General features: G+C 36.3%; 1 protein-coding gene across 2 annotated transcripts in view; it reads right to left on the bottom strand.

Moving 5' to 3' along the window:
- The window catches only part of LOC144551434 (Tetratricopeptide repeat (TPR)-like superfamily protein), a 34,164-nt gene that overhangs the window by 3,971 nt on the left and 13,612 nt on the right, over window positions 1-16,581 (bottom strand). The window contains exons 1-3 of one of the 2 annotated variants that reach the window (XM_078299389.1): window positions 1,498-1,781; window positions 652-842; window positions 140-372 (exon numbers count right to left, since the gene is read on the bottom strand). In XM_078299389.1, the coding sequence (XP_078155515.1) occupies window positions 140-372; window positions 652-842; window positions 1,498-1,568 (495 nt within the window). In that variant the 5' untranslated portion in view covers window positions 1,569-1,781. Of the gene's footprint in view, window positions 1-139; window positions 373-651; window positions 843-1,497; window positions 1,782-16,581 lie in introns of those variants that run through there. The other variant, XM_078299390.1, reaches the window with a different exon arrangement.

Raw genomic sequence — 16,581 nt, 5'->3', positions numbered from 1 at the left:
CTCCAGACACAATTTCAAAAACAAAACTGTTTTTTGAGGTGAAGTTCTACAATCCATGGTCAATTGAGACTAATTGAACTACATGGACTCAATTAAAGAGTAACGCTCAGCAAAAATGGAACACTACAACAAAGCTTACTGATATAACAGGACCCCATTGCTTGTTAATTCGAAGCTGAACTGCTACATTTATGAGGTCATCCCACAAACCATGTGTCGGGGGCAGATTGTCAAAGCATTTACAAATTTTAGCACTGTCTGATTCAAATTGAACAAGTTCAAGAATGTTCTGTGCAATAGGGCTCAGAACTGGAAAGATCCCATCCACAAACCCGGATCCGTATTTCCATCCACGCCCCCTTAATGAGCCACCTGTGCAAAGAGATTGCCAAACAGATAAGAGATTAACGAATTATGCTGAAAAGCACCCGAACTAGAATGTGCTCATTTTCTTCAGATTGATTTCCTTCATATATCTGTACACTGTGTGGGACAGGCTTGGTACATTGCCGGGACAGGCTTGGTACATTGCCATGTTGATACCAGTCATGGCTAGCACGCTATTTGTATCATTTACGAACAATATTAGGGTCTTACCAAACAAACTTCTGATAGAATGAGCAATTAGAAGAAGTGAATTAGTATCTTTACCCTTTTTCCTGGACAGTTTTTTACGGTCATAGGCTCTCCATTTCCCTCTTTTGTCAAAATAAACTCCATCCTGATGCCTTCTCTCAATCTGCACACTTGAATTCTTACTGCCCTCCTTTATAGAAGCTTTAATAACAAATCTGTTCCTTGATTTTGCAACAGGAGCACACAGGGATGCCTCAATCCTTAACCTGTAAATTAGACCATTAAAAATTATCTAAAAAGATAAGTCATGTAAGAATTGTATGGAGAACTGCTTTGGAATTTGTTGAGAATAATTGAAAGTAGAAGGGTAGAAATGTAAAATAAGAAAAAAGGGCTAAAGTGTAATTAGGAGATTAAATGAATGTACCGTTAGGTACCATCTCTGGGTATCAACGGTAACTTAGAAATAGGCATGTATAAAAGAATAAAAACCCTCTCTCTTGTAATATGTAGCAACAAAAAAACAGAAAAGTTTTTGTCTTCTCAAATTCGCATCTCTTTACAAAAAACAACATGTATCAGAGCGGGATATCTAATTCTGTCTCAATTCCGCAAATAACAAACTACAAGACTGCAGCTAACGAAGAACTGCAGCACCATTAAGGCTCAAAACACTGAGTCAGATCATACCAGAAAAAAATCAGAAAATCTGATCACATACCAGAAACCCTCAAGCATATCTGTTCTTATCAAAGTTCAGAAAAATCGCAACCAATACCAGAAAAATTCAATCCTTAAACCAGTAACCAGCAAAACTGGTACAGAAACACAAAAAATCAACAACCTGGTACACAACACAAAAAAACAGTGATCGAAAAATTATCAGAAACCCTCTTTCCTTCCATGGAAACTTTGAGTTACCTCCATGAAATACTCGGGAAATATTTGTCCTCCACAGCCGAGCCTTCTGATAGAACCGATGCCAAAATCATTGCAAAACCGAGCTCTAACCCTAAGGTCGAGGTGCGGGGAGACCAAACAACTAGATGCGAAAATTGTAAGAAAGAAGGGCACAAGAAAGACGAGTGCTGGTTCCTCCAACCACACCTCCGACCAAAGAGGAAGAAATGGGGCGGTGGAAGTGGTTTGAACAGAGGGGGAGGCGAGTGGAAAAAACAGAAAGATGAAAAAATGGAGACAGAAAAAGATGGGAAAGGGCTGTGTGTGAGCTCCTCTCCATTCATATAAAACTGGAGGGATCCAGTGACTGCGCAAGCGGGTCAAACGGGTCTGGTGATCAAATACAATATCTTTTCCTGCAACTATCTGTGATGCTTGCTGACCAAAAACAAATTCCTAGTTCATGTGGTATTGTATCTCTCTCAAAATTTTAATTTTTTTGACCAAATAATTATTGACAGTGGTGCTACCGATCACATGTTTGGAAATTAAAAATTTCTTACCAATTTGAAATTGCCCGAACATAACCAATATGTGTTAGTAGCAAATGGTATGAAAGAAAAAATTAATTGTGTCGGTGAAATGAATCTTTTCAATAAAAAAATTAATAAAGTTTTATTTTTAAAAAACTTTCCTATAAATTTACTTTCCGTAAAACAATTAACACAAGATTTTAATTGTAATGTAATATTTTCTTGTAAAAATGTTATATTTCAAGACCGGAAAACCGGGGAGAAAATTTGTGAAGGTTTTCTTGAAAATGGACACTATATTTTGGATTTACAAAAAATAAATCTTTGTGCTTCCGCTAAATCTATTAATATTGATCTTTGGCATAGAAGATTTGGGCATCCCTCCGACAAGGTTTTAAACTATATTTTGGATTGTAAAAATTTAATTTGTACTAATTGTGAGGTTTGCAAGTTAGCAAAACAAACAAAACTTCCTTTTTCTAGTTTTATTAGCAAAAGTAAAGCTATGTTTGATTTGATTCATTCGGATGTATGGGAACCAGCCCCAATTGAATCGTATAACGGATTTAAATATTTTGTTACCTTTATCGACGATTTTTCAAGAACCACTTGGTTATATTTACTCAAATCAAAAGATGAAGTTTTTAACAACTTTAAGGAATTTTTTTATTTCATAGAAAATCAATTTAATGCCAAACTAAAAATATTTAGATCGGATAATGGGACGGAATATATAAACAAAAATTTTGCAAACTTTTTTTAAAGAAAAATGAATTATACATCAAACAACTTGCATTAATACACCCGAGCAAAACAGAGTGTCAGAAAGAAAAAATAGGCACTTATTAGAGATGACACGAACATTAATGTTTCAAAGTAATGTCCCTAAACTATATTGGTCCGATGCCATACTTTGTGCTACATATTTGATTAATAGATTACCAAGTTCAAAGCTAGAAAATAAAATCCCACTAGAAATTCTCTGCCAACAAAAAATCACTTTTGATCACTTAAAAATATTTGGATGTACAAGTTTTGTACATATTAAAAGAAAAGATAAATTAGATTATGTATCAACAAAAACTATTTTCTTAGGATATTCACCCTTTAAAAAAGGGTACAATGATATGACCCTATTAATAAAAAAATATTTATTTCTAGAAATGTTGTATTCTTTGAAAATGAGCCATATTTCAAGAAAGGGGGAGAAATTCAAGTGTCTTGTCAAAATGAAAAAATTAACTCCATAATTCCCTACTTTGAAAACCAAGACTTTGTTCAAAATGAAAATGATACAAGTGATCATGAAGAAGAAATAGATGAAAATAGTGATAACATAAATGAAACCGAAGTAGAAAATAATTCGGGACCTAGACGAACAACTAGAATATCACAACCGTCTACTAGACTTAGAGATTATGTGACCTATACCGTTCAATATCCTATACAAAATTTTGTTTCATACAATAAAATTTCACCTTCATACCAAGCATTTCTCACAACCATAGAAAGGGAAATAGAACCAAAAAATTATCAAGAGGCCATTCAAAATCCAACTTGGGATAAAGCCATGAAAGAAGAGCTAAAAGCTCTAGAAAAAAATGAAACATAGGTAATTGTTCCATTACCAAAAAATAAAAAACCCGTAGGTTGCAAATGGGTTTACAAAACCAAATATAATTGTGATGGTACAATAGAATGGTACAAAGCAAGATTAGTGGCCAAAGGATTTACACAAATATATGGCATAGATTATAATGAAACATTTGCACCGGTTGCAAAAATGAATACCGTTAGAGTTTTATTTTCTATTGCCGTAAATAATGGTTGGAACCTATACCAAATGGACGTTAAAAATGTCTTCCTTCAAGGAACACTTGAAGAGGAAGTGTACATGACACTACCACCGGGCCATAAAATGGAAAATACCTCTAACATTGTTTGTAGATTAAACAAATCAATCTATGGATTAAAGCAATCTCCACGAGCATGGTATGGCAAACTTAGCTCTTATTTAATTTCTTGCAATTTTAAGATTAGCAATGCCGACCATTCATTGTTTACAAAAAATGAAGAAAATAATACAACTCTTGTGCTAGTATACGTAGATGATCTAATAATTATCGGGAACGATTTAGAAGAAATTAGAAAAATCAAATCCCAATTAAAAGAAAATTTTGACATTAAAGATTTAGGATATTTAAAATATTTTTTAGGAATAGAAGTAGTTTTTTCAAACAAAGGCCTATTAATTTCACAAAGAAAATATACCTTGGATTTGTTAAAAGAAACCGGTAAATTAGATTGTAAACCGGCTTCTACACTAATAGATAATAAGTATAAATTAAATACCGAGGATGGTGAACCCTTAGAAAATATAAACCAATTTCAAAGACTTGTAGGAAAGTTAATTTACCTCACGGTAACACGTCTGGATATTTCTTTTTCCGTAAGCCAAATTAGTAAATTTATGCATTCACCAAGAACACCACATTTAGATGCCATAAATAGAGTTCTAAGATATTTAAAAGGAAATCCCGGAAAGGGCATATGGATGAAGAATAATAATTCTAATGCAATATGTGGCTATTCCGATGCAGATTGGGCCGGTAGCTTTGATAGAAAATCCACCACCAGTTTTTGCACATTTGTAGGCGAAAATTTAGTCACATGAAAAAGCAAGAAGCAAAATGCTGTGACACGATCAAGCGCGGAAGCGGAGTATCGAGCCATGGCATCAACCGCGAGTGAATTGATATGGCTCAAGCAATTGCTCAAAGACATGAGAATCAATGTTGATCAACCCATGAAAATGTATTGTGACAACAACTCCGCACGTCACATTGCTCAAAATCCTGTATTTCACAAACAGACCAAACATATAGAAGTTGATTGTCACTTTATTAGAGAGAAGGTCCAAGCCAAGGAAATAGAAACACCGTTTGTTCAAAGTGAGAATCAACTAGCGGATGTTTTCACTAAAGGGTTGGATCCAAAACCGTTTGAAGAAATTACAAGCAAGCTAGGATTACTCGACATCTATAATCCTAGCTTGAGGGGGAGTGTTGAGAATAATTGAAAGTAGAAGGGTAGAAATGTAAAATAAGAAAAAAGGGCTAAAGTGTAATTAGGAGATTAAATGAATGTACCGTTAGGTACCATCTCTGGGTATCAACGGTAACTTAGAAATGAGGAGGGTTCAAATGCACCCAAATTTTTGTGCACTCAAATGCACCCTATCCTTTTTCTTTATTTTCAAAGTCCGAATAGTCAATCCGAACCGTTAGATGCGATCTATATATTAAGATGTGCTTGGAGACCAAATTTTACATTTTTTGAATTTTTTTTACTATTTATTAAGCCACTTTGAAAATCGCTGATCTAATGGTCCAGAAAATGTAAAATTAGCGATTTTCAAAGTGGCTTAATAAATAGTAAAAAAAATTCAAAAAATGTGAAATTTGGTCTCTAAGCACATCTTAATATATAGATCGCATCTAACGGTTCGGATTGACTATTCAGACTTTGAAAACGGAGAAAAAGGATTTGAAAGATAGGGTGCATTTGGGTGCACAAAAATTTGGATGCATTTGAACCCTCCTCAGAAATAAGCATGTATAAAAGAATAAAAACCCTCTCTCTTGTAATATGTAGCAACAAAAAAACAGAAAAGTTTGTCTTCTCAAATTCGCATCTCTTTACAAAAAAAACAACATAATTATTAAGAGAAATGCTCTGAACCATTATTTTGGGATACTGCTAATAAATGCAATATATTGCTTGAGATAATATTTGAACCTTAATTTTGGTAAAATACACTTTCTTTTGTGAGGCTTTCCAACAAACACCTGCTGTATCTATGTAAGAGAAAGCCAAGATACTGCAATATTCTTCTTTTCTCTTTCTAATTTGTGATTTACAAGAAGATATGCTATATTGCTTTAGCAGGACTACCATAACAGGAGCTGATTCCTATTAAAGCTAAAAATCTCCAAATTAAGAATAGTTTGTGTTCGCTTACAAAAGTATGCTACAAAGTTTCAGGTACAGCTAGCTGTACCAGTTTAAACCTTGAATCTACTCTCGTCTAAGACTGCAAGTGCACAGTCCTATCCGTATAGTATAATAAGGTATCGATCCTCAGGGACGGTATAATTCGAGTTCTAAATTCTTACTAATCCGAGTTAGGTACTAGAAGTGTGAAAAGTTGGGTTTGGTTTGTTTATATTTCCTAATTTCGAGTGTCAATTCTATTAACAGTAAATGAAAGCAATTAAAGGTTTTGGTTTTGAACAATGATAAAAGACGTTCCCAGGGTCTCAGGTTTCATCCCAAACTTTGCCTTCTCTGGTCCTATCATGCGACTCGCATCATCTCTGATGCGGGTCGCATGGCCCTCGAGCAGAGCTGACATGTGTTCCTATCTAAGTTGATTTCTTGTGCGAGGCTTCAACCTGTAGCTCTCACCTACTGGTTGTTAGTTTGTAATAATCTAGAAGTCAATAATACGATAAATTAATCATAAAGCTTTGTTCATGAATTGAATGTTTATTTATATATCATTTTGTTGCCTTGAGTATTATTGCATTTGTGGATCATTTCGAGTTCATGACTGAAATTGTGAAACTCCATAATATAGATAATATATACTCTTAAAAGGTCACTGACCAAGGTAATTAGCAGGAACACTAATTACCGCTATAAGGTTAGTATGTGGATTAAAAGATGGTTAAGTTTTACAAACCACCTGACACGAGATGTCATTTTAATCACATAGATACATGTTCTAGGAACATGGTATTTGACAGACCCCGAATGAAACATTAAATAGAATTGTGTTTGTGTCATTTATGTTTTCATTCAGTGTCAAAGTTCTACAGTATGAGGTATTTATCGTTCCCACTAAGAAATATATATGAGTGAGTGTTATCTAACGCTGTCCGTAAAAAGCAGCCATAACGATAGCATTCCCATATGTATAACTTAGCTGAGGAAGTGATAGTCTACCAAGAATACTACTTGTCCCTCGTATCTCTATACGAGCTATAGCATCACTGGGCCCCTTGATAGAGTTAGATTATCTGCATGCTGTATAATTACAAGAGTAATTATATTTGATAATCTACTCAAGATCAAGAAAAGATACAGTTACCAAGGATGACACACAGCTACCTTGAAACTGATCTGATAGCTATGAGGCAGAAGAACTGACACAAGTAAATTGTTTACTGGATCGTGATATTGTACAGTACAGCATCATCTGTGTAATTGGATGGTCATGATGTGTTGCCAGATGCCACCCATGACTAACAGAAGTTAAAACAGTTTTAACTCTGTTTACCAACATAACACAGATCCTATTGGGTCACACCATATAGGAGCTACTCGGAGAATCTTACTGATTAATTATAAATTGATTATAATTAATATTAAGATGGTTATAATTAATTATACGTGATATAATTAAATTATAAATGTCATTTAGAATGACAAGCAGAAACAACGGTTAATTTATAAACGTACACGTTACGTTGTATAAAAGTTACCGAACAATAACCGAAAAGAAATATAATTGTACATGACAATTATATATATATGATTTGGAATTTTAATTGTTAATTATGGATTTGAATTATGGGTTTAAAAGCCCAAAATAATCAAAGCCTTAATTAAAATTAAAGGCCCAAAGTCAAAGCCCAAAATCAAAGCCTTTTACTATTCATGCCTTAATGGGCCAAGGGCAAAATGGTCATTTCACACCTATGCCACCTTGCATGACACCTTAGGGGTGTAGAAACATGGAGAAGAGTGTGGAAGGGTGTGGAAGGGGTATTTTGGTCTTTTCACATATTAAAGGATGAGGTGTCAAGGGCTTTTGGTAAATAGATTTGTTTTGAGGGGTATTTTGGTCTTTTGCGAACCTCCTCAAAACACTATAAATAGAGGGGTGAGGGTAGAGAGAAAATTTGCTAATTCACATATTAATCTGATTACTTTGTTAATCGGTTTTTCTCTCTTCCCTGATTTCGGTTATTACGAGATTCGGAAAAATATATTTTTGCAAACTCTGCGGTATTTCGTGTTTTGCTTTTTAAGTGAAACTGAATAACTTGGAGTCTTAAATATATTTAATCTGTCCCTATTTCGGTGAATAGTGTTTCTGCAGAATTCCGCGGTTTATGGTATTTCTGGCAGAAGAAGTAAATCGCTCTCCGGTTAGTCCTGGTGGATAACCAATAGAGGTATCACACGTGTGATACTGCGAGTCGATTCCATCCCTGGTGAGGCTCTACTCGCTCGGTCTGCATTCCAACTAAGATTTGGAATCAAGGTATAAATTGTTATATTAATCTATTTAATTTGTAAATAGATTTAATGCTTTAGGAAATCAATTATGGAGTAGATCTGTAAATAGGATTAAACGAATCTTCTTGATTCATTTAATCCGTAGCTTAAGTTAGATGTAAAAATTTTTGTTTTACTCTTTCCGCAGCTTAAGCTAATTAAATGGGTTTGAACCGTTCCTCGAAACCCAACAGTGGTATCAGAGCTCAAGGCTCTCCTGCTGATTGATTTTCTAAAGTTATAACTTATGCAAATAAGATGCATGTACCGCGTATCGGTTTAAATTCTTACATTTGCAGCACAAGTCCAAAACCGATTAGAAATGAGATTTTCTTGGTTCGATTTTTCCGACTAAGAAAGTTAAATTAGATTTACGCTTTCTTTATGCTTTCTTTATATTTTCGTTTTCAAAAACTTTTGATCGCGTTAAAGTTCATCGAAGAATGTGATGAAGCAATAAAGTACCTTAGTAAGAGCTGTCATTTCCACACCGTAAAAGAGATGGTTCTGTCTAGGAAAGATTGAGTCTAAGCGGTCCTTGTGACCCCGATCTTTCCTGGGAGCCCCTTTTACACGTCCTAATGGCTGGCCGAAAAGGAACTTTGTCATGTTACCAAATTGCTTTAACGCTTTTGAAATGGCAAAATTTAGTGTAAATCTTTCGCCTTTTCGAAAACCTTCGGAAAATAAAGTTCATCGAAGAATGTGATGAAGCAATAAAGTACCTTAGTAAGAACTGTCATTTCCACACCGTAAAAGAGATGGTTCTGTCTAGGAAAGATTGAGTCTAAGCGGTCCTCGTGACCCCAATCTTTCCTGGGAGCCCCTTTTACATGTCCTAATGGCTGGCCGAAAAGGAACTTTGTCACGTTACCAAATTGCTTTATGGAACGAAAAGAATATCTGTTTTAAAAACATGTAAACTGTTTATATGCTTTAAACGGTATAGAATAAAGAACTGAGCATAGCTGCAAAATAAAGAATTAGGAACTGATAAATAAATATACCTGACCTGGTCCCGTATATAAGTAAATTAGATTTACTGCTTTGATATGAATTGAATAAATTAGATTTATCTCTTTCATGGAACCGTGAAAGAACATGATGTCAAAGAAAGATTTGTGAAGGAACTCACCGTTGTCTTTCCGGCAGACGACTTTCACGTGTCCGCTAGAATGTCTAAAGTCAGTTGCAAGAACTGACTTCTTAACAAAAGCTAAGTATATGAAAGAGATACTGCTAAAAGAAAAGAAAGTAATGAGGATCATATTCGGTATCCTTTCTAGACTTCCTTTCGACGACTGCTTAATGAAGCATATGAAAGAGGTCTCTTTAAATACGAATAAAATCACATTAGTCGTTCTTTCTGGCACGCTAAGAATAGAAAGTAATGGGGATCATATTCGGTATCCTTTCTAGACTTCCTTTCCACGACTGCTTAATGAAGCATATGAAAGAGGTCTCTTTAGATACGAATAAAATCACATTAGTCGTTCTTTCTGGCACGTTAAGGATAGAAAATAATGCGATCACATTTCGTACTCTAGACTTCCTTTCCACGACTGCTTAATGAAGCATATGAAAGAGGTCGCTTAAAGATACGAATAGAATCACATTAATCATTCTTCCTGACATATCTCTTTTAGAGATTGCTGGCACTGTTAAGCATAAACACCAACCCATTAAATACTAAGTAGTATGCCCTTCCCACTCTATCCTCCTCAAACCATTGTTCATTGGTTGATGATTAAACTACTCAGTAGACATCGCCTTTTACCTTTGGTGGTCGAGGGTTATGTCCGACATATCAAACCAAATAGAGTGAGGTTACTTACCAATGATTTCCAAAACAGTTTTGGGCTTGGGGCAAAGTCTTCGTTAAATACACGTGATGTTTTAACGAAACCAAGAATCGCAAAGAGATGTGATTAGCAAGTTTGCTTACCTAAGATAACTGATAGCCAAGATATGCATACACTGCCTTGGTTGTTAGTGAAAATAGGGATCTTGGTCCTACTGCAAAACGGGAATAGAACAAATTTGCAGTGGGAGTTTTATTATTAGAATAAAACATTACATGAACAAAGCTAAAATCTTTACATTTAAACATTGTAGTAATATGGCTAAAGAAACGTCTTTCTCTCTACGCTCCTTGCTCGAAAAACAAACACGTGAGAAAAGGGAATATATCCGAAATACACCGGTCCCTGCTGAAATAGTAGAGAGCAGCTCTGTCAGTACTCACACGCTTCGTATGACAAGCGATGATGAGAAACTGGAGAAGCTTAACTGTCCGTGGAGCCACGAGTTGGCCACGGAAGTTATCCTGAACTCATTTCCTCCTAGCTATTCGGAGTTCATTGTGAACTCCCATAAGCAAGAGTTGGATAAAAGCTTGCAGGAGCCCCAAGGGATGCTGAGGATCACTGATAAAGACATTGAGAATAGCTCTCATGTCCTCATGATCCAAGAAGGTGGGAGGAAAATAGAGAAAGCCCCAAAGAAGGTGGCTCCGAAGTACAAAGGCAAAAGGAAGTTGGTTCTAGGAACGAACTCTCCCAAGATAAAAGTTTCTGCTAACTTTGACTGTTATTTCAGCAATAGCAAAGGTCACTGGAAGAGAAACTGCCCGAAGTATCTTGAAGATATGAAATTTGAGAATGTCTCAAAAGTCTCAGTCTCAAGTATCAATGTTATTGAAGTTAACGTTACAACCTCTATTAATGATTGGGTACTGGATACCGGATCATGTGCTCATATTTGTTCAAATATGCAAGCACTGAAAAATAGGAGGAAGCTACATAACAAGGAGATACAACTCCAAGTTGGAAACGGAGCACGAGTTGCAGCCGTAACAGCTGGTAATATAGAGTTGTGTCTACCCAGCGGGCTTGTAATGGAACTAGAAAATGTATATTTTGTTCCTAGCATTTCTAGAAACATCATTTCAATCTCATGTTTAGAGATGAATGGTTTCTCTTTTGTAATAAAGGACAATAGATGTTCTATATACAAAGATGAATTATATTATGGATCTTCATATATGATGAATGGTCTTTATATACTGGAAATGGACAAACCCGTGTTTAACATCAATAACAAACGACTCAAAGCATCACATGAAAGCACGACTTACATGTGGCATTGTCGCCTTGGTCATATAAATGAGAAACGCATCAAGAAGTTACATAAAAATAGACTTCTTGGTAAATTTGATCTGGAATCAATTGACACATGCGAATCTTGTATACGAGGTAAAATGACCAAAGCGCCTTTCTCCAAAAAGGGCGAAAGGGCAAGTGACTTGTTAAGTCTTATACACACGGATGTATGTGGACCTATGAGTACTTGCACAAGAAATGGTTTTTCTTACTTTATCACGTTTACTGATGATTACAGTAGATACGGTTATGTCTACTTGATGAGACATAAGTCTGAATCCTTTGACAAGTTCAAAGAATTCAAGACTGAAGTAGAAAATCAATTGAACAAAAGTATTAAGGCTCTACGTTCTGACCGTGGAGGCGAATACTTGAGTTTTGAGTTTAAAGAATACTTAAAGGAATGTGGGATAGTCTCACAGCTCACACCTCCAGGGACACCACAATGGAACGGTGTTTCTGAGAGACGGAATCGAACTCTGTTAGACATGGTTCGTTCCATGATGAGTGAAGCCACCCTTCCGAAATCGTTCTGGGGGCACGCACTAGAAACTGTTGCACGAACAATAAATATGGTTCCATCCAAGTCAGTAGAAAAGACTCCATACGAGTTATGGTTTGGGAAACTCCCAAATATGTCTTATCTTAAAATATGGGGTTGCGAAGTATTTGTCAAACGTCCGACGTCTGGCAAACTTGATCCCAAAGCTAACAAATGTTTTTTCGTAGGGTATCCTAAGGAAACGAAAGGATATTACTTCTATTACCAATCCGAGAACAAAATAGTTGTTGCTCGTCATGGTATATTTTTGGAGAACGAGTTTCTCGCAAAAGGAAGTAGTGGGAGTAATGTAATACTTGAAGAAATTCAAGATACATCACATAATACAATATCTGAACCAGATCAGATTAACCCACCTCTTGATACTTCGGCTGATGAGCATCTGGAAGTTCCAAATCCACAAGTAGCTGTGGATGAGGTTCTAGTCCCGAGCTCAAGTACTTCAACGCAAGTTGAAGTAGAACTGGATCCGCAGACAGTTGTGGATCAAGTTCAACAGCCCGAAGAACGAGTACTACGTAGGTCAACAAGAGTAGTCCATGCACCTGAAAGGTACTTGGGACTGCACGAGATCTCAGCCTATGACGCTGAAGATCCTTTGACCTATGCGGAAGCAATGGATAGGCCCGACTCTGATAAATGGCTGGAGGCCATGAGATCCGAAATACAGTCCATGTATGACAACACGGTCTGGAACCTAGTTGTACCACCTGATGGGATAAAACCCATAGCTAACAAGTGGGTTTTCAAAATGAAAACAGACATGGATGGTAAGATGACTGTATACAAAGCACGGCTAGTAGCGAAAGGTTTCAAACAGATTCTCGGTGTAGATTATGATGAAACTTTTTCGCCCGTGGCTATGTTTAAGTCAATTCGGATACTCCTAGCAATTGCCGCATTTCATGATTATGAAATATGGCAAATGGATGTCAAAACCGCCTTCTTAAATGGAAATTTAAGAAGAGGATGTGTACATGACACAGCCTACGGGATTTGAAGATCCAGAGAATGCTGGGATGGTATGCAAGCTTCTTGAATCCATTTATGGATTGAAGCATGCATCACGGAGTTGGAATCTTCGATTTGGCGAAGAAGTCAAAAGCTTGACTTCATCAGATGCGAAGAAGAATCTTATGTGTACAGAAAAACTAGTGGGAGTGCCATCGCCTTTCTTAATCTTATATGTAGATGACATACTCTTAATAGGAAATGATATTCCTCTATTGCAATTAGCCAAGTCTTCATTAAAGAAAAGTTTTCTCAATGAAGGACTTGGGCGAGGCTGTCTATATATTAGGCATAAAGATCTACCGAGATAGATCAAATAGACTTATAGGTTTAAGTCAAAGCACGTACATTGACAAAGTGCTGAATCGGTTCAGCATGCAGGATTCTAAGAGAGGATTCCTGCCAATGTCTCATGGTGTTCAGCTAAGCAAGACTCAGTGTCCTTCGACTACTGATGAGCGAAGCAATATGAGTAGAGTACCATACGCTTCGGCTATTGGCTCTATCATGTACGCCATGTTGTGCACTCGCCCTGATGTCTCGTACGCTTTGAGTGTGACGAGTAGATATCAGGCTAATCTAGGCAAAGAGCACTGGATTGCTGCAAAGAATATCCTTAAGTACTTAAGAAGAACTAAGGATATGTTTCTCGTCTATGGTGGTGATTCCGAGCTTGTGATTAGTGGTTACACTGACAAAGTGCTGAATCAGTTCAGCATATAGGATTCTAAGAGAGAATTCCTGCCAGTGGATCATGGTACACAGCTTAGCAAGACTCAGTGTCTTTCGACAACTGATGAGCAAAGCACTATGAGTAGAGTACCATACGCTTCGGCTATTGGCTCTATCATAAACACCATGTTGTGCACTCGCCCTGATGTCTCGTACGCTTTGAGTGTGACGAGTAGATATCAGGCTAATCCAGGCATAAAACACTGGAATGCTGTAAAGAATATCCTTAAGTTCTTGAGGAGAACTAAGGATATGTTTCTTGTTTACGACGTTATCGCCTAAGATTGTAAACATAATAAGATGTTTATAATTAATTATAAAAGATATAATTAATATAAAGGTGATGTAAAGATATGCAAAAATTGACACAATCAGCAACACAGCTGATCCACTCACAAAACCTCTTCCCAAGCCAAGCACGAGATGCTTAATGCTTCTATAAGTCTGGAACACATAGAAGATTGGTTGTGAGATTTTCTCATGATCTACGAGATCTTAGAGAATATAGAGTTTTGTATATAAGTAGGGCCTACGATGATTGGCTCCTAGCTTAAGTGGGAGATTGTTAGTTTGTAATAATCTAGAAGTCAATAATACGATAAATTAATCATAAAGCTTTGTTCATGAATTGAATGTTTATTTATATATCATTTTGTTGCCTTGAGTATTATTGCATTTGTGGATCATTTCGAGTTCATGACTGAAATTGTGAAACTCCGTAATATAGATAATATATACTCTTAAAAGGTCACTGACCAAGGTAATTAGCAGGAACACTAATTACCGCTATAAGGTTAGTATGTGGATTAAAAGATGGTTAAGTTTTACAAACCACCTGACACGAGATGTCATTTTAATCACATAGATACATGTTCTAGGTGTTGGGTTTCACGCGGTGCTAACCGGAAACCGCTTTTAGGCTTAAGTTGCGGAATGACCGTAAAACAAAAATTTCTACGGCCAACTTAAGCTCAGGATTAAACGGGGTATGTCAGGAAACTTTCCAAGGCGGTCCACCTTCAGTATTCCTTTGGCATCAAAACCCAATTTAATCCTTTTACAGATCTACTCCATGATTGATTTCTAAAACTTTAATCTACTTACAAATTAAATAGATTAATATAACATATTTATACCTTGTTTCCAAATCACAGTTGGAATGCAGACCGAGCGAGTAGAGCCTCACCAGGGAAGGAATCGACTCGGAGTATCACACGTGTGATACCTCTATCGGTTATCCACCAGGACTAACCGGAGAGCGGTTTATTTCTTCTGCCAGAAATACCGTAAACCGCGGAATTCTGCAAAAACACTATTCACGGGGAAAAGACGAAAACCCATAAACACGAATTTTCGATTGCTCAGTTTCATCAATATGCAAAACTGACATACCGCTAAATTCGGTAAAACACTATTCATCGATCCCGTAAATATTCTCCACAACAACCCGCAAGATTATACGTCAACTACGTATAACTTTCTTTTCTCAACCGAAACACTATTTGGGAGAGAAACCGAGAAAGAGAGAAAATACCGATTCGTTTCTGCACGAAAAGATACATGTGAATGTGCATATGTATATATGTGAATATATCTTTCTCTCTCTACCCCTCCACCCCTATTTATAGTGTTTAGATTCGGTTGCAAAAGACCAAAATGCCCTCCAAGTTCGGCCTATTTACAAGATATGCCATTGACACCTCATCCTTTTATATGTGAAATGACCAAAATACCCCTTCCACACCCTTCCATATTCTTCTCCATGCTTCTACACATGCAAGGTGGCATAGGTGTGAAATGACCATTTTGCCCTTGTGGATAGGATTGATGACATGTCATCTGGATAGGATCAATGACGTGTCATGCGGATAAGCACGAATCTGAAAAGACCCGAATGCCCTCGGCCCGAACACAAATAATATTCGTATAATTATTCTGAACAATTATATATATATATTTCTTTCGGTTATTTGTTTCGGTATCGATGACGTGTCATCTGGATAGGATCGATGACGTGTCATGCGGATAAGGACGAATCTGAAAAGACTCGAATGCCCTCGGCCCGAACACAAATAATATTCGTATAATTATTCTGAATAATTATATATATTTTTCTTGCGGTTATTTGTTGTTTCGATAATTTATACAATGTGTCCTGCACATTTATAAATTAACCGGTTAACTTTTATACAACGTGTCATACACGTTTATAAATTAACCAATGTTTTTGCTTGTTATTTTTACATAACATTTATAATTTAATTATAACACGTATAATTAATTATAACCATCTTAATATTAATTATAATCAATTTATAATTAATCAGTAAGATTCTCCGAGTAGCTCCTATATGGTGTGACCCAATAGGATCTGTGTTATGTTGGTAAACAGAGTTAAAACTGTTTTAACTTCTGTTAGTCATGGGTGGCATCTGGCAACACATCATGACCATCCAATTACACAGATGATGCTGTACTGTACAATATCACGATCCAGTAAACAATTTACTTGTGCCTGTTCTTCTGTCTCATAGCTATCAGATTAGTTTCAAGGTAGATGTGTGTCATCCTTGCTAACTTAATCTTTTCTTGATCTTGAGCAGATTATCAAATATAATTACTCTTGTAATTATACCGCTAGCAGATAATCTTACTCTATCAAGGGGCCCAGTGATGCTATAGCTCATATAGAGATACGAGGGACAAATAGTATTCTTGGTAAACTATCACTTCCTCAGCTAAGCTATACATATGGAAAAGC

The sequence above is a fragment of the Carex rostrata genome, chromosome 3, assembly GCF_964058835.1.
Source record: "Carex rostrata chromosome 3, lpCarRost1.2, whole genome shotgun sequence".
NCBI lineage: Eukaryota > Viridiplantae > Streptophyta > Magnoliopsida > Poales > Cyperaceae > Carex > Carex rostrata.
This window is presented reverse-complemented; position numbering and strand designations above follow the sequence as displayed.